The sequence below is a fragment of the Neurospora tetraspora genome, assembly GCF_033439725.1.
Source record: "Neurospora tetraspora strain CBS 560.94 chromosome Unknown B0H65scaffold_6, whole genome shotgun sequence".
Taxonomy (NCBI): domain Eukaryota; kingdom Fungi; phylum Ascomycota; class Sordariomycetes; order Sordariales; family Sordariaceae; genus Neurospora; species Neurospora tetraspora.
In genome coordinates, this window is record NW_026944388.1 from 2,936,048 (window position 1) to 2,954,727 (window position 18,680).

The 18,680-nt window shown below is 43.9% G+C and overlaps 4 protein-coding genes across 4 annotated transcripts; 1 reads left to right on the forward strand and 3 right to left on the reverse strand.

Annotated features, from left to right (window-relative positions):
• Positions 1-989, reverse strand: B0H65DRAFT_551203 (ADP-ribosylation factor family-domain-containing protein; the record flags this gene model as incomplete). Its single annotated transcript, XM_062829795.1, has 4 exons — positions 1-341; positions 449-514; positions 723-866; positions 938-989. 4 exons carry the CDS (start codon positions 987-989, stop codon positions 1-3), a joined length of 603 nt encoding a protein of 200 aa, XP_062679722.1.
• Positions 990-1,400: 411 nt separating this feature from the next.
• Positions 1,401-1,876, reverse strand: B0H65DRAFT_473446 (uncharacterized protein). The gene has a single exon (XM_062827207.1). It carries the CDS (start codon positions 1,804-1,806, stop codon positions 1,612-1,614), a length of 195 nt encoding a protein of 64 aa, XP_062679723.1. The 5' UTR covers positions 1,807-1,876; the 3' UTR covers positions 1,401-1,611.
• Positions 1,877-2,293: 417 nt separating this feature from the next.
• On the forward strand, positions 2,294-2,527 carry B0H65DRAFT_432082 (uncharacterized protein; the record flags this gene model as incomplete). The annotated part of the gene is made up of 1 exon (XM_062824977.1): positions 2,294-2,527. The coding sequence occupies one exon, from the start codon at positions 2,294-2,296 to the stop codon at positions 2,525-2,527; it is 234 nt and encodes a 77-aa protein (XP_062679724.1).
• A 12,841-nt stretch (positions 2,528-15,368) lies between these two features.
• On the reverse strand, positions 15,369-16,302 carry B0H65DRAFT_473451 (uncharacterized protein; the record flags this gene model as incomplete). The annotated part of the gene is made up of 1 exon (XM_062827208.1): positions 15,369-16,302. A coding segment is annotated over exon 1 (812 nt), but the record flags the coding sequence as incomplete, so codon positions are not given.
• Between the last annotated feature and the right edge of the window lie 2,378 nt (positions 16,303-18,680).

Consider the following 18,680-nt stretch of genomic DNA (forward strand, 5'->3'; position numbering starts at 1 on the left):
TTAAACGTACTGGGACAACCACCTGATGGCCTCTCCGTATCCCTGTCTCATAACCACAGAGCACATGAACACCTCGATGGGGCGGATGCCCTCGAGAGGAACCTTGCCCTTGCCGGTCGTTTGCCAGAGACCGAGTCTCTGCCTGAGCTCATCCTCGGAGACGGCCTCGGGGTGGTCGATCTTGTTGCCCAACACGACGAAGGGAACCTTGGCCAACTCCTCCATCGAGAGGAGCGCATCGATCTCGGCCTTGGCCTCGGGGAGACGCTCGTGGTCCTTGGCGTCCACGAGGAAGACAATACCGTTTACTTCGGGGAAGTAGTCCTTCCAGAGACGACGGGCTATAGAGACCGCATTCGTTAGCAAAAGCCTCCCATGGCAGAGCGCTATGTCAATGCTCAAAGAGACAAAAACAAAAGCCCTAAGTAGGAGAAGAATATCCACTCACCCTGCTGATGGCCGCCAAGATCGAAAGTGGTGAACTTGACGTTGCCGACGGAAAGCTCCTCCGAAGCTACAAAAACGAATCATGTCAGCCATAACCACTCTTTGAACATCTCTCCGTGACACGTGCGCGCATATCTGACGCGGAGTATGGAGCCGGGAACGGGAGCGGGAACGGGAACAGTCGAGGCGGAGGCGAAGAGGGCGAAAGGTGCTCGGGTATCAAAGGTCCGGGGTTGACGGGGAAACAATGGTAGGTGGCAGGTGGTTAAACTGACTCGGATGGAGAGTAGGCTGGAGAATGGCAACACGGTCATTCTTCAGCATGTGTAGGAGGGTGGTCTTTCCGGCATTGTCGAGACCCAGGAAGAGCAGCTTTCCATGCTTGTTAAGCAGGCCGAGGTTGGAAAGGATATCGTAGACTGTTTGTTGGTGGCGCCATCATGTCAGCTTTGCAAGTTCCCAAACGTGTTCGTTCCATATCACACTGAACTCCCCGAATCCCCAGCAATCCGCATGTTCATGGTCTGCATGTCCATATCCATGGTCCATGACGGCGATGGACAAAGGGGGAACGAGGGTTTTGGATTGGCACTTGGATGGATGGGATAGGGATGTAACAACATACACCAAGAGAACAACCACATGGTGACGAAATGATTATCTAGAGGACACCTCTTTTGTTGATGATGCGAGAAAGTCGAGGGGTTCTAGAAGAACAGGTAGTCGTGTAAAGGGCCGGTAGAGTGTTCGCACAAGGAGGGATCGGCGAAAACGTGAGCGAGGGTATTGACGAGGCTTCGTTGGCTGGCGTCGTGGATGTTGCGATGCGAAAGCAACTGGAAGAAGCTATGACAAAAGTGTACGAGTGAAGGCGGTCGGGAGGTGCGCGCACACACGCTACAAGGAAATGTCCACAGAAGGTTCAATGACCCACGCGAGCCCAGGAGTGCACTGCTGGCAGGAACGATAAGGCGAGGACACCTCAGCGCCGGACTGGCCCCTGCTTGCCCCTGCAATGGTCTTGTGATTGTTGGCCTGGAATGTCAGGCATTTCCACGTGACCTGTCCTTTCTCTCCCGCTTTTCGTCTGGTGCCGTGAGCGAGCAGTCTGGGCAGTCAGGGGGCGGACGTTCAGGGGCAAAATCCCCGGCCAGGCTTAGGTTGTCACCGTGTCACCGCCCAAAAAGAAGGGGGAAAAAAGAAAACAGCGGAAACAGCACCACATGCACGCCCGCCTGCAGCTGCCAAAGCAACCGTAGCAACCGCATCAAGGAGCCATGGCATTGATGCAGGACTCAGGAGAGGGAGGATTCCAGATGCCACCCGATCAGTCCGACGCATCTCCCGCCAAGACACCATCACTGCTCTCACCTGGAATCCCGAGCGTTCACCGACGAAATGAGTTCACAGAATGAAGCAAGGGCACACATTGTGTTATTTTGAAATTTTACTTCTTTGTTTGTTTGTGGTATGTAGGAGGATCTATAGTTATGTATAGACGAGTTTCCTTCCCAACCCCAGCACTTGGTTGCGTATGTCCAAACCAAGAAATCAGCTCACAATCGCTGATACGGATATTTGCCAATCCGTTGCCATCCGTCCCATCCCATTCCCATCCTCTCGTCGTCTCCAGAGGTCCCAAACTCCAAGACAGGTTCTGCAGGGTATATCTACCCCCGGCCATCGAATCCGTATCTCCGCCTCTACAGAGAGTCCGAATGTGCACACGCGCGCTCTCAAAACCGCAGCGTGCCACGTAGAAAGAGAAAAAAAGAAGAGCAAGGGCAGGCAGAAAGAAATATGTACAAAAACGTTCCAACAAGAAAAGAATAAGAATAGACAGAACATGTCCGCCCAGGCACAGCCCACAGGAAGCCGACCCGATGCTCGCTTGCAACGCCGACTATGCAATTACAATGAAACGGGTGGTACAAAAGGTGTAATCAATGAGCCAGAGGATGAAAGTGTAGATACCGAATGCCGGACGAGAGAAAGCCGCCGCCGCAAACGTGGTAAAAATCAGAAATGCCTCTCCAGTTGCCGTTGTAACCCAGGGTATAATTCGCCGTGTGAATGCTGATAAACTGCCCCCCGACGCGAGTTTAATAAGAAAGAACATAGTTGCCCTGGCCGATCTTGCCAGCCATAATCAGGCCAACTTCACGCATGCGCTCGGCACCCTGTCCAGGAGGAGGTCTCTGGGGCTGAGCCTTCTCCTTGCGGGCCCGGCTGCAATACTTTTGATAATATTTCTCCTTGCGCCTCTGGCGCTTCTCCTCCAAGCCCTTGACAATGTCAATGGCACCACGAATGTGGGTATCTTGGGTGGCGGTGCCAGCACGGGATCTGCGAGGATGCTGTTTGTTGATGTGAGGGAACATGACTGGTCCCTTGGGCAGTGACTTGGTGAATGTCAAGCCCGGTCTGAATGCGAGTGACTTGAACGCAACGCCATCGGCTCCCATAGCAGGAGAAGCACGGGGTGACTTTGCGGACGGAACAGGAGGCGCAGGTGACCTCATCCCGCGGGGAGAAGATAGGTCGAACAACTTGCGATCATTGCGGCCGCGAGGCTTGGGGCAGGGAGAGAGACGCCTCTTGGGCGGAGGTGAGCGGCATCGCCTAGGCGAGTTATGAGCCTTCTTCGCACGACCAATGCGGCCACGCTCCGAGTGCAAATCCTCCAATTGCCACATATCGTCCTCACTATCGTCATGCCCGTGGGCGCTTTTGTTGTACAACTCCTCTCCCTCATCCTCAGGCTCCGAGGTGGGAAAGCTGGGATCGATGTCCTGAGGAATGAAGACGAGCTTGTTCTGCTTGCGGGCAGCCAGGCGCTCCAAATAGGCCGCCTCCAAGGGACGGTCCTCATCCAAGGTGCCGCAGACGAAATCTGTGCTGTCAGGCAAATCAGGGGTAGCGGGGCGGAAGTCACGAGCCCTAATCGTGTCGCGCCTCCTCAAAGCACGGCGAGCGACGCTGTTGCCATCCGAGCCAGCAGACGAGTCTGAGGACTCGTCAACGGAACCCCGACGAACAACGGGGGTAGCACCAGACAATGAAAGATCGGCAAGACCACCAGTAGTCCAAAGAACCAGGTCATCGTCGTCCTCATCGTCGGACTCGCCGAACCCAATCTCAGAGTCGGTCTTGTAACCGTCAGACGCATCATCACCCCAGACGGAGACAGAGTGGGCATCGCTGAGATCTTCATCTTCGTCCTCGTCTTCGTTGTCGTCCTCATCGTCATCCATGTTGTCCTCATCCTCGTCCTCGTCATTGTCTTCCGCGTCTTCATCGCCGTCCGCCTCCTCATCATTTTCGAGCGCTTCGCCTGATTCAATTGCTTCCTCGAGCTCGGCCTCTTCCTCGGCTTCCTTTCCGATCTTGCGAATAGCGAGCTCCTTCTTGAGCGTGTCGTCGATGGTAAGCTTAGGCTTGGAAGTCAAATCCTCGCGGATCCAGTCCTCTTCCTGAGGCTCATCGCTCGCAAACTCGTGGAAACGGGCGCGCTCGCTCTCCAAATCTCCGGACTCGGCAGTAAGATACTTCTTCGAAATGGTAGCCACAGTCGAAATGGTAGCCACAGAGCTTCTGCGCGACTGGGATCTGGGGATCAATTCAAACGCTTCCTTGAGTGGCGAGGTGACCGATGTTGGGGGCGGTGTAGCGGGACGGGTAGGCTGAGTTGGCGAAGGCTGATCCCTCTGTGGGCGAGGAGCACAAGCAAACTTGATGGTCGGTCTCTTGGGCGCTTCCTGAGTCTCGACTTCCTCCCTAACTGGCGTGGGCGGGGGCTGCGTCAATGCTTGATCGTTGACTCTAGGCTTGGCCGCGCAAGCGAAAGAGATGCATCGCTTCTTCTCTGGCGCCTGCACGGCAGCAGCCGGCGGGGCGACCTGGACTCTTTCATCCGAGACAGTACTGGGTTTCGTGTTGGTGACTTTGGACGAGAGTCGGAAGGTGATGCCGGTGGAACGTGGGCTCGGTGAAGTAGTACGAGGAGGGGTAGTAATGCCGGTATCGTAAGTGTAGTCGGCAGTCGAAGCCAGGCTGAAAGTGCTGGTAATAGAGCGTCTCCTTCCCAATCGGCGAGGTTGATAATCAGACTCGAAATGATCAGAGTCAGAGGGGCTGTGAAGAGCCTTGGTCAACATAGACTCTTGGTGTTGGCTGCCCGTGTGAACGGGAGCGCGCTCAAAGCGTGGTGACATGGGTAGCATTGTTGAATCCGGGGGTTCATCCGCATCGGTTTCCAAGTCTTCCTCTAATGACGGCTCCACCATGACGGACTGGGTCGTTGTCCACGCAAGGACATGTGATGCCGCGAAGTCGCGCGACATGCGTCGGTTCTCCATTTTGGCAGGCAAGTCCTGGTACTGGTCGAATGTGTTTGGTAGGCTGGTTGAGTAGGTCAAAGGTGTTCGCAAGAATGTTGACGGTGAGGTGTGGTGGTTGTCTTGCTGGAGGGCGTTGCGAATGAGAATGGCCAATCGTCAACGGATGGGTCTTCTCGACTTGCGGGGTGTAAGTGAGGCCGAGAAGTAAAGTCGTCAATAGATTGTTGAGGATTTGCGGAAAACGTAGCAGGAAGTCTCCAGAATGGTGAAGTATTCCTAAAGCTCCGCGTAAGCAGCGGATTAGGTCGGGCCCCTAAGGACCGGTTGGCTATGATTGCAAAAACATGATGAACGATCTATGGAAGGATGCAGGTTGAAGATTGGTGTGTGTTGGCTGGTTGTGTGTATCAAGGCAAGGCCCTGATTAACAACGTGCTGCGCCGCGGCCGGCAATAAGAGCCAACGCAAGAGAAAGTAACTTGGTTACTTTTTGGGTACGCTAAGTGGTAGGCTGCGTGTGTTGTTGTGGTTGGATGACGTCTGAGTTGCCAAAGAGGTAGCCGTCGGAACCGTGGCGAAGAATGGGAAGGAACAAGGATATGGTGACTCCTTCTAGAAGAGTTGCCAGGTTATTGTCAGTGACGGGATGGAAGGAAAAGGGTCCTCGGCAGATGTAGGGGAGGGAAGGCAAGAAAGAAGAAAGAAACAGAGAAAGCGCAAAGGCGATCAGCTGGCCGGAGGGTGGGAAAAGCCAAAAATATCAGGATGCGAGGACCAACAACAGAAGGCACAGAAACGGAGGAATCGTGGGAATATCGAATAAATGCAAGAGCCAGTCCTGCAGTGCCTACTATGGAGTGCGGATGGGGGTGCACCACCGTGCACGGGATGCCACTGGTGCGATGGGCTGGATGGGGTAACACCAGACCGGGCTTGCTCCAAATGGAGCCTTGAGGTGGCTCTTTTGAAAGTGTGCGGGTCTCCACCGGTACGTACCGTGGACCCGTGTGGTACCCTCCGATGAGAGGTCAACCGCCTGTTGCGAATGGATGTCGATGGGATGTGGATGCGCGCGCGCAACTGGCGCAATGCTGCTGGCTAGCTGGAATGGAACTTGAATCCAGCAGAGCCAACAAGGACAGAGCAAGGGCACCACGGGCAGGGCAAGGGGTCACCGGCACCGAAAAAGAAAAAGGGCAAGGGAAGGCGGACGAACGAACGATCGGGAAGGGCAGGCGTGGCAGGGTATCAAAGCGACAAAAAGGTACGTACCTCTTCGGAGGAATGTCAAAGAAAGAGATCCCAGGGTTCTGCAACCGAAAGAGACACTGCGAGAGGGAAGCCGAAAAGGGCCAGGGAGAGGAGGGGAACCAGCCGCGCTAACTCGATTTCCATCTGGCAGTCCGTGAGATGGCAGAGGTGGGGCGGCGTGGGATGCCAGTTGATACTTGATGCTGAGCGATTGCGATGAAATTGCACTGCCAAATGGGCGATGCAGTGGACGTCGAGTGGATCTTGGACGCTTGGGATGAGGCGCACACAGAAAGCCCACAGCCTTTTGTTGTTAGTGCTGAGCGTACCCAGACCCGAGCTAACGTTGACCCTAAACGTAAAGAAAAATTGAATATTGGACTAAACAAGGGCAAGCCGCCGGCTGGGGATGCGCGATGGCGAGCAAGAAATGGGGTCCCCCAACTCAGACCTTTCTCTTTCCGTTCTACGTCCGGGTACCGAGTCCCAAGACACAAGATCCCGAGAGGAAGGATTGGAGCAGAGCAAGATGGGAAAACAAAATGAAGAAAAAAAGTTTTCGTTTGGTGTGTGTGGGCGTGTGTCTGAGTGTAAGTGTGCGACCCTCCAGCTCCCTTCGAAGCAGGGAACTAATGATCTGGATCTTTGTGTTCGGTGGCTTACACGGAGGTCCCCTCGAGTTGAATGTGCAAGGAAGAGAGCTGAAAGACGAGTGAGAGCCTCAACTGCTCGGGCCCATTGAGATTTCTTATACGCCCCCGACTACACCAGAGCTGCCCAAGCTGGGCATCAGGGCATCAACACCACGACTGAAATAGGTATCTTTCTCGATGCTCTCGCGGCCAAGGGCTCTTTCTCCGCATCAAGGGGTGTGAATCAAACGAGCACCACCGCACCGCGGGGTCGAGATCGGCTACAGTATCTCTTCACTTGCCGTGTTTGTGTAGGCTTTCAACCGGGCAAAGGGCGAGGGGCGTAAGCTTGTGATGGGCTTCTTTGGTGTTCGTGTGCCCGTATGGCAACTCATACATAAGGCAGCTATAAGAAACCGGCCAATATCTGCGAGTTACACGTACACCTACCGACCACCACACGTGCAGTTCGACCTTGCCCCTACCTATCGTTACACATTCTTGACATTTTGCTCCTGTCGGCTGTCGCTCAGTGTCGCTCATATGCTTTGATCCAGTAAGCCGGAGCGTTGTCCACACCATCTTCTCGTCCATGTGTTGCAACGGACCGGCGCGTGATGGCAGACAATCAAAGCTGATCATCACACAAAGAAACTTGTAAAACAAAGGGTGAGAAATATCCAGAGCAGCCACAGGTACCTAGGGCTAACATCACAAGAAGGTAGGGCTCGTTACACCAAAGGGCAAGCCCAGTGAACGCGGCGGCGGGAAGGCGGCGACAGAGACACGGGTGTAACGGCTTTGTCTTGGGTGTCTTTGACTCTTGGCACCTTTGCAAAGCTTTCGTTTCCAAACTGAAGCTCCTCTGCCAAGCCTCCCACCGTTACGTTTTGTGCTTGGCTTTGTCTCTTGTTGTCTCTCTATTGACGCCCTTGACGTTGAGCCTTTCATCAGGCGAAACATGTCAGATTCAAGGGTGGTTTTAGCCATACTATATGGAGGTTAGCGCTCTAGCCACCTGATATTACCTAATTTCTAGGCATATCTAGGTTACCCTAGCACTCCCTATACCTTCTGAGCGAGTTAGTTACACACTCTTCAATTAATTAATTCTGTACTATCAAATCTGACAATTAACAATCTGAGTTGCATATTCACAATTAACGCTACGATTACTGATTATAAATAATATCCCTACAAAACTAACAACGTTAACTATATTTCTATTAAAAGAATCCACCGATAAGGCTATTATAATTATCCTTAATACCCCTTCCGATTAGCCCAATTAGTATAAAACTTTTAAGAAACTTACTAATAGTAACTTAAACTTTAGTAATTAACTATTTAAAAGAGGACTTATAATTTAAAGGGTTCTACCCCCAAAGCCGGAAGACTTCTTCCTTACTAAGTAAGTAAAGGATTGCCTTCTAGCGGTAAAGAAGGAGCTCGTTAAATTTAATAGAGGAATCCGAGTTAAAAAGTTCATAATTATAACTACGATAACTATTATTACAGCTTTTAATACGAACGGTACCGTTACCGAGGTTATTATAGTTATTTAATTCTAAGAAAAAGACGCCGCCGGCGCTAACGAAAACAATAAGGAAGGAAATTTAGAAGAAGAAAACGAAAAAGAAGAAGAGGAGGATAATAAATACTATACCGAATAGGATATTAGGGAGGATATAATTCTTAACTCCTCTACTGACTGAATAATTGCTAGGAAAGTAGTATATAACTGAACTAATAATATATATAATATTTACTATAAATATTAGAAAGACTTCGACGATATTAATACCCGAATTCGTAATTAGATAAGTACCTACGTTGCCGCTTACTATACCGACACTTTATTCAAATAGGATAAATCTACCTACGATTAGCTTAAAGAAATTAAAAGTTAAATTAATTATTACCCTATTAATTAAATTGCTAAAATTCGTCGAAATTATTAAACTTTTATTAAAAAAACTATGAAGAAATAATTTAAAGACTTCGAAAAGTAACTATTCAATTAGGAAATCCTTATTATAAACGGGAAGAAATTTAGAATTAATAAAATAATTTCCCTTACCTTATAGTTTACTAACTTTATCGATATAGTCTATAAATATAAACTTATTTAGGCTAGTAATTTTTAGAAATTCGACAACGAATTCGAAGAGATATTTTTAAAATATAAGGACGTATTCGTTAATTTTAAAAGGATTAATATATTAGAATATATTATATTATTAGCTAATTTTATGAAGGCTATAATTTATAGTATTTAAGGTACTAGCTGCTCTAATTCGTAAGAATTCGCATTTAATAAAGAGGACGTTCCTAATTCTAATTATAAAAAAAAGTAGAAGGTAAATGTAAAGAAAAAACGCGGCGCGGATAAAAATACGAAAGATTTTTTATAGCCAAAAAAGAAAGGAGGTACTATACTATTTTATAAAGTTTACGAACGAAGCCCTTACTTAATAATATACTATTAGTATTTAATATTTAAAATTAAGGATAATTTTAAATAGAAATTAAGTAGCCCTACTTAGAAATTTATTAATAAGAATTTCTAGAAGTATTCCGAAATTAGTAAAGAAGTTAAAAAGGTTAGGAATTAAATGCGAGACCGCTTTATTATTTCTATATAAACTACTACATTATAATAATAAAGGAGACGAGAAATTCATATTTATAATTTAATATTTCTTATTAAATAAGGCATTTTTAACGCGAATAACGGTAAAGGTGATATTTACCAGCTTAAGAATTTTATAATCTTCGATTCTAGGGCTTCTATTTATATCTTCAACGAAATTAATCGTTTTTCTTCGTTTCGAATAATATTTTTAAAAGATTATATTTAGGCTAGTAAATTTTAAATACCTATTAAGGGTTTTAGGATTATTAATATAAAAATATAGGGAGAAAGGGAAACTTTAAGGCTATAATTAAAAGAAATAGCCTTCTACTTTAATTTTATTATAAATCTTATATAATTACGCTTACTTTAAAAGTAAAATCTTTATTAGGATTATTAACCCCCTAGTAACTACCTCTGTTGGCTAGACGGCTCACTCTTTTATTTCCTTTAAAAAATTTATTACTAAATAGTCTTCGAATATTTACCCTTCTCCTTTAACCGCGCTACCTTCTTTATTCGTTGAAATTACTTTAATTTCTTTACCGGCCGTCGTATATATAAAATGCCTGCTAAATTTTAGTACGAACGATTCGGTTACTATCGTCCTTAAATCTTCGAATATTTATATAATATTAAAGGCGTTAAATTTAAAAGCCCCGCTACCTATTAATATAACGTATATAGTGTTTTAAAGATTAAATGATAAATTGAATAAAAACTACGCGACCGAGGGTTTAGCCCGGGGGAACGTTTTGCAGTTAATTTCTTCGATTATAAAGAAGAGAGAAGATATTTTAAATATATTATATTTATTACCTATCGGTAGATTAAGTTCGTTTAGGACGTCTACATAGCGAATAGATGAATTAAATCTATCGTTAAAGAATTCCTTTCGGTTATTAATATAGTTAATTACTGGTATAATGTTAAAGTTAAATACATCAAGTACGATAACGAATTTAATAATTAATACGTTAGGGATAAGGTAATTATACGCTTTATTATTTTCGAACTTTTAATATTTAATACCTAAATTTAAAACGGTGGTATTAAGTGTTTAGGGGGTATAATTAAAGAAAAAGCGCGTGTAATGACGAATAGCGTAAATTTCCTTTATAATTTCTAGTCCTAAATCATCTTTATTATAATCTACCTTACTAACCAATCGCTTAAGTATTTTTATAATTAGAAGTTACTATACAAAAAATTCTATATTTTCGTCACTTAATATAAGGGGGTATAAACTGAGCCCTGTAAACTTAATTTTAATTATTTATATATTTACGGTTATAAAGTGTATATAATAACAAATACTATACAGAAGAAAGAGTAACGGCGTAAGAAGCTTTAATTAAAGGCTTAGATCGGATTCTTTATTAGTTATACTACTTCCTCTATTTATTAAGTTTGGAACCTATAAATTAATTATATTATTGATATTTATGATGTGCTCTTTGATGAAGATTTAATTTATTTAGAGAATTTTAATGATTTTAAAGAAGGATTAAAGTTAATTAGCGACGAAATAGCCGATTTATTAAACCGAATTAAATAATTTTCTTAATTATTTATACGATATGTCGAACCCTTTAATACGATTTAAAATATAGAACATAACGGTTTTACCCCTCTCTTACTATTATTCTTTGATAATAAATTTTAAGAAGATAGTAACGAAACCAGTTTAAAATTATTAGAGCTTACTGTTTAAAGTAAAATATTTATTAATTTTATATTTAGGTACTTTACCCCGCTAAGTATACTATTAAACTCCTTTATTATTAGGCTTATGATTAATTTATTAGAATTTATCTCTTTCCTAATTTTTGAATTATAGGAAGTAGTATTTAATATTAGAAAATTCGTTTAATTAGTAGAATAACGGTAGGATAAGATAGTTATAAAGGTAAAAATTAACTATCTAATTTTTAAGAGTAGTAGGTTGGATTCTATTAAATGTTAAGACCTTTCTCTAATCCTAAAGATTTATTACGATTTCGAATATTATAATTTGGGTAATTTCTTTAAGTAAATAGAGGAAATATATCTTGATAGCTATAAAGAAATAAAGTTCTAAGTTAAAATAAATAAGAATATCTCCCGTATTAGAAGTCTTTAAATCTTCGATTATATATATATATATATATATATAAGTTTAATATGTATAGTTAATTATTAAAGGTAAAAGTTCGCTTTATAATTAAAGGAGATTAATAATATAATTATAGTAAGGAAATATATATTTCTACGTTAGCTAGCCGTTTAGTTCGATTAATTATTGCGTACGCCATTAAATTTAATTTCAACTTTATTTAATACGATATAGGAAATATTTTTATTAACGTTTATTTCGATAAAGAAATTTATATATATATACTCCTTACTTATTGAAAGTATAATATTATTTTTAAATTCTTTAAAGCTCTCTATAATTTTTAATATACTTCTTTATTGTCGTAGCGAGAATTGAATAGTATTTTTAAAAGCTTAGGGTTTAAACCGTTATTCGAAAACCTACGTATTTTCAAATATAATAGAATTTTAATCTTCTATTACGTCGATAATATTATTTTTACTTTTAATAAATTATAGTACGATAAAGTTATTCGGGTTACGAAGAAATTAGAGGAGAAATATAAGTTTATTAGCGGTAAGGACTTTTAATAATTTTTAGGTATTAAAATTATTCAAAATCGAAAGGTAGGCTATATTTAGTTATTTTAATAAGAGTATATTTACAAAATTATTAAATTGATTAAGAATCCCTATACCTTTACCTTCATTCTAATAAATAATAAAGAATTTATACCCTATAGTAGCGTAGCCTTTTTCAATAAAATTCGGAAATATTAAGTCGTTATCGGTTCTATAATATATACCGCTATAATTACCCAGCCTAATATTACCTTCGCTACTAACCAATTAATTCACTATGATTATAATCCTAATCCTTGATATTATAAGGCTATTAATAAAATCCTATATTACTTTCAATTCTACTATTAGTTATTATAGAGTTAATATATATATAATAATAATAATAGACTTATAACGGATTTACGAGCTTAAATAATAGTATATAAGTATAAAAATAAAATGTATATTTTTATATATAAATACTATTTTTATAACCGGAGAAAAATTCCGGTCTGGAAGAAAAGTCCGATTTGCGATAGGGATCAACCCTAAATAGAATCCGGAAGAAAACCCAGAGGAAAATCTAGACCTCGACCTTCGTAGTCGAATTCCGGCCTTAACGTTAGTCAAACGAAGTCATACGTAACTTTATTAGAAAGAACGGAATATAATGTTTCCGACCATATAAACGGTTTCGTTATATAACGACCATATAGAGTAGAAGTAAAAAAAGAAATCTGAGAAGACTTTTGAGTTCGGATTCGAATTCCGGATTCTATAGCTAACGTATAAAAATAACCAGACTACCGTCAAAATGATCGGAAAATAACGATTCCAAAAGTACAAACGGTTTTGTCACTCGATAACTCATTGATCCAAAAAGTCTATTTGAAGAGGGCTTCCCTCGAGGAAAGGGGAAAAGAAATGTATCTTGGACATTTATCGATATCTCGACTAATTTACTACTATTCCCTATATTCTATATATTATTCTGCTCCACTTTAAACGCTCTACACAACCGTATTGACCGTACCTTCGTACCGTATCCACTCGTCGATCGATACCTTCCAATATCTACCATAATCTTTTCCTTTATTATAGTACGTTAATAAAATTCGAAATTACTTTAAATATATTATATACTGATAATTCTCTAGATTAAAAAAATTTATAAGGATTTACGATTAGCCTCTTTGGTAGTCTAGTTTATTAGGACACTATTAAATAAAGAGAAACTCTATTTGCATAGCTATGTTTCTCTATCTGTACCGTACTCCACTCTATCCGACCAATCAAAAGCGCTGCATTCCGCTTCCCACTTTTTTATCATTTGGTCAGCGTATTTGCTTCGCCGACAGGGCATTCGCATTCCCGATAGGGCATTCACAGCCCCGAACAGCGCATTCGCAACCCCGACAGGGCATTCCAATCTCCATACCCGACAAGGCATTTCTTCCTCGAAAAGCGATTGAAATGACTAAGAAAATTGATATGCGATAGGAATTGACATGCGACAGCGCCTGCAATTGACCTGCGATATAAAAGATGTGCGAATGTTCTGTTGGAAGCTACGAATATTTTGTCAGGAATGCGAATGCGTTATTCGGATGCTGTAAATGCCCTATCGCGGTCCGGGTGGGCCGTGGGGTCGATGCGCGCTGGCAGGGTTAGGGATATATATAGTAAAAAAAAGTGGGTTACGGTACAAATAGAGAAACATAGCCGTGCAAATAGAGTTTCTTTAAATAAAAGACGGTATCAATGTTAATAATAGAAGTAGAACTCTTTTCTATTTTAAATATAATAAAGGAAGCTATTATTATTATACGTTTATATAGGGAAATTAATATTTCCTTTAATAAAGATATCCCCATCATCGGTTATAATAATACCTAAACGGTACGAATATTTACTATCGAGGTTATAAAATTAATAACCAAATTTAAATATATCGATATCTATCGTTACTAATTAAAGTAGGAGATTATAAAAGGAAGGATCCACATTAAATATTTAAAAATAAAGAGGATACTAATTAACGGTCTAACGAAAGTTCTAAGATAATTGGAGCATAAGAAGTTTTGCGAACTAATAGGAATAGCGAATACACCAACTTATAAAGAGATGGGGATAAATAAGGAATTTCCGGATAATATTCTAAAGGATATTCACAATTTGGCTAGAGAAATTAACGTACTAAAAGAGAAACTCTATAAATAGCTTCACTTTTACCCTATTTAGAAAGTTTACAAGTAAAGGAGTATATCAGATTCAAGGGTAGTTTTAGCCATACTATATAGAGGTTAGCGCTCCAGCTACCTAATATTACTTGATTTCTGAGCATATTTGGGTTACCCCAACACCTCCTATACCTTCTGGGCGAGTCAGTCATACACTCTTTAATCAATCAATTCTGCACCATCAAATTTAACAAAATACTACTAGGGGGTCTCCTTTGTCTCTGCCTTTGTATGTGATATCCACTGGAGGAGCAGTATCCAGGTCCAAGAAATTGGCCCAAAAGGGAATAGCACCTCGCAACAAAACTCCCTCTAAAATACCTCCCAACATCTCCATTCTAACAATTATTTAAGTTTTTTCACTTTTTAATAAGGAAACTACTAGAAAAAAACTCATTGACATGCTCACGCAGTGCTGAATATTTATTTTCGCAACTCAGCTAGCTCCAAAAGGGGGCTTTTTGGGTGCATTACTACATTCTAGGTTGCAGAGCGAAAATGTTGAAGGGACATGTTAGAAAACGATAAACGGCTAGAGAATTTCCATTTTGGGCCAGTTTTTTGGACCTGGATAACGACCCCCATCCACTGAAGGAGAGGTCGGGAACGAATGATCAACTCTCTTGGCCCATGATCTAGCATATAGCCCGCTGCATGCGCTTTGTAAATGCTAGCTGGGTAGACTCAAAATGATCCTTGGGTAGACTAAACTTACTTTTTCAGGCGCCCAGCCAATCTCTAGCCCCCAACCGCGCCTATCAACCTTACTATCGCTAACTACTATCGCCAACCAAGTGTATTTATACGCGCCCTCTTTTCATGCTACAATTCTTTCGAAGCTATCGTTATCTCCATCGCTATCACTATCGTTGTTGATGTCGTTGTCGATATCAATATCAATATCAACATTATTATTTTTATCTCTATTGTCTTGGTATTACCCTAAGTGCTAGGTACTTTTAGTAAGCTAATTACCTTTAGCAGGACGGAGAGGGCGAACTTCCAGCACCATCCCCAGTACTTATACGGTGGGCAGCACTAATAGTGAACGCTTCACGTACAACACCTGAACTAAGGCGGCGTTTGAGACAGTAGTATAGTAGGCGACAATTGATTAGATTGACGACACTGAATAACTTCATAAACATCGTTTGGTGCCCCCCCGAAGGTTTTGCGCGGCTCATGGCTGGGCGCCCGAAAAAGTGGGTTTAGTCTACCCAGGGATCATTTCGAGTCTACCCAGCTAACCTTTGCGTTGTTGGCAGATTCTGATCTCGCTGATTGAATTTTTTTTTCATTGATTCCAGTGGATGGATGGAGTGGGAACCGAGTACGCTCGCTGGAACTTCGGATTGGAGCACCTCTGTCTTCTGGAGCTTCTGAAGAGAGGGTGGTACTCGCACTGGTACGTATCCCTCCGACGTCCAATCGCCGGGATACCGTCGAAAGACCCAGGAGAGGGCCGAAAGAAGTTCGGAATGTCAGGGTGTCAGGGGGTCCGACTTCACCGGAGGAGGTCGGGTCGGGTCCCTCTTCTCTGAACACAGGCTGGGCTCCATTATGGCGCCGCTCCGTCCTTGTGGCACCTCGCTGCACCGTCACCCTCTCACAGACACTTTCACCGTTGTGTGATAACAGCCAGAGATCAGCTGTGATCTCGGTGAGCCAAGCATGGCCAAGAGAACCACGACTCAGGGCATTTGTTTCACCTTTTGAAGAGACGGTAAAGAGGCAGCTTGGCTTCTGTTGTTTAGGAGCCCCGTTCAGAAGGCCGGACAACGGAGGACTGAACAGAACGGAGGCTGGTAGGGGATGCTGCCCGGTGCCGAGCTCAACAACGGAATGCAACAGACCGGAATGGAGCCAATCATGTCCACGCCAATTTCTGACCCTCCCTTCGGGTACCGCAACTGCAGCAAGCAAATGGTACTGTAGCGAGAACAGCCAAAAAGACAGGCTATCCACGGCTACCGTAGCACCGCCAACCATCCCATGTTTCTTGCGAGGGAGTCCGTGCACGCCCCTATACTGGGCTGTAGTAAATGACTTCGTCATTCTTCGACGATTCAAGTTTCTGTGTGTCTTGGATTTTGTGCGTGGGTCTTGAAAATCCTGACAACACTTCATGCTATGCTGATGCGTGGCTGTCGGGCCTAAGAGGCAGGGCATCACCTCAAATCATTACACCCGCGTTATCCGCAGCGTCAGCCTTGTACTATAGTGACGAAATTGTCATGGAAATGGGACGGAGGTTCTTGGTTGCTAGCCATCAGCAGGTTTTGCGCAATTGAGATCTAGGGACCCCCCTTTACGTTTGTTCTCCACAGGACTAGTAGGAACCCCCGCACCCCCGTACAAACAGGAGGCTATAGTAAAATCTCTCTACAGGGACTCCCTTCTCTCGGCGGCTTCGCCGTAGACCTTGGGTAACCTTGCAGAGAGACGTTCGATTTTTCTTTTCGCATCTCCATCTTTTTGGCAAAAAGCTTTGGAAGCTTCATACTGGTGCGCAGATGGAAGCTACTGTACCCCAAAAACAATTTCGCATGAGGTAGGGATGAGTCTGTGAAATGATTTGCGTTAGGGTCCCACCTACCGTATGCCCAACCAGCAAGACAGTTACCTGCAGAAGGCTTGCAGCTGACTGTTTGCTGATATGGATGGATGGTAGGGCTTCGTGAACCACAAGCTCACAAGACTCAGACATGTCGGTGTCTGTCATCCCGGAAGGAATTCCCCTATGCGGCTGTCCGCAGAGAGCAAAAGGGGGGTTGAGTGTTTGGCTGACATGCAACATCATGAACATTCCGCTTCTTCAGCTTTGGCCTCTCTACGGTGGCCCAAGTGTTGGCTATGCTCAATTGAAAAAGTTTGGTCAGAAAATGGCCCGTGCCAGCTGCAGGCACTAGATTCACACTAAAGGGTAGCTTCTACAATCCAATGCAACACCCTCTATCGAACTAATGAAGTAATGAAGCAATAAAGCAATGAAGCAATGAAGCAATGAAGCAATGAAGCAATGAAGCAATGAAGCAATGAAGCAATGAAGCAATGAAGCAATGAAGCAATGAAGTAATGAAGCAACCAGAGGCAACGGAAGTCAATTGAAGTCGAAGGGGTGTAATGAGCTGAGACTCTGAGAGTTAATGAGATTTGGGAGCCTCGAGGTTTGCCAAGATTTAGGGTAGCAGTGCAAATGGATCCCCCGGTTCTTCTCCAAATTTTGGTTAGAGAGTGAATGAGAGCCTCGAGGTTTGCCAAGACTTTTTCAAGGTAGTAGTGCACATAGATCCTTCGCTTCTTCTCCAAATTTTGGACTTTGGGGTAGAGTATCAATGCAAATGGATTTCCCTGTCCCTCTTGCTCTCTCCGGGCAATAGGAATGAATGAGAGTTGATGAGAGGTATAAGAGTTGATGAGAGGTATAAGAGTTGATGGGAGTTGATGGGAGTTGTGAATATGATGGATAATGTGATGCCTTTAGATGGGGGTGAGTCTTCCAATTTGAGTATGCAAGTGATATGGAGGCGTTGATATAAAAAGGCTGGCAGCTGGGTGCAGCTGAGAGCTCGAACCAACTTTCAATTGAGCATAGCCAACACTTGGGCCACCGTACCTCTCTAGCGAGCCTATCGTTCGTGGCGTAGCCAAGCTGAAAGTCATATCCTACACTCTGCCTATAAGCACCAATCTTACCTCATCTCAACGTCTATAGAGATTATACGCCGGTTTAGAGTACAAGTCAGCTCGATGGCGCCTGTGGACCCCTATAGATAAAGCTTACGATACTGAGAAAAGTGCATGACACGCTGAGGATACTAGAGGCGAGATAGGCAACGGTGGCCGTACGATGAGGAGCTCTGGGAGGATCAAGGAAGAGGATACCAGCGGACAAAAGGGAACTGATACCCGTCTGATGTCCACTTTGACCGTGGGAACTGTCATCATCAGAATTCGGGTTCAGCGACCGTAGCGACGTCTTGAGAAAGTTGCCTCCACTCCCCTTCTGGTACGCTTCCCTCTCGCTTGTCCACGCTACGAGCCTACGGCTCCTCTGGGAGGACCTCTGAATGTGGAGGCTGACTCCGTTATGTTGACGTTTGTTTAATAAACGTTGCATTTGACTTTGGGGGTGGACACCGGCGATGTGACCCTCCGCACCACTACGTGCTGCGTATACCAAAAACGACCAAGCCGCCGGCCGCTGCTCAACGCTAGCCGGCGTGGGACTGACTCTGACTGTGACAGCCACATTCCGAAGGTGTCGTTGCTGTCGTCGTTCGTGTTCGTCCAATATTGCCTGTGTTGAAGCGAAAGGATGGATGCGCACAACGCAACCATTGCGGGCACAGTCATCCCGAAGCGCAACGCGGCCAATCAGTCAACATTGCGAATAACGTTAGGGGCGGTGTCAGTTGTGTGTTTCGATGGAAAAGACACCCCACGCTCGCTTGACGGGAGAATAAAACGAAACACCCGGCTGACCCCGCATTCC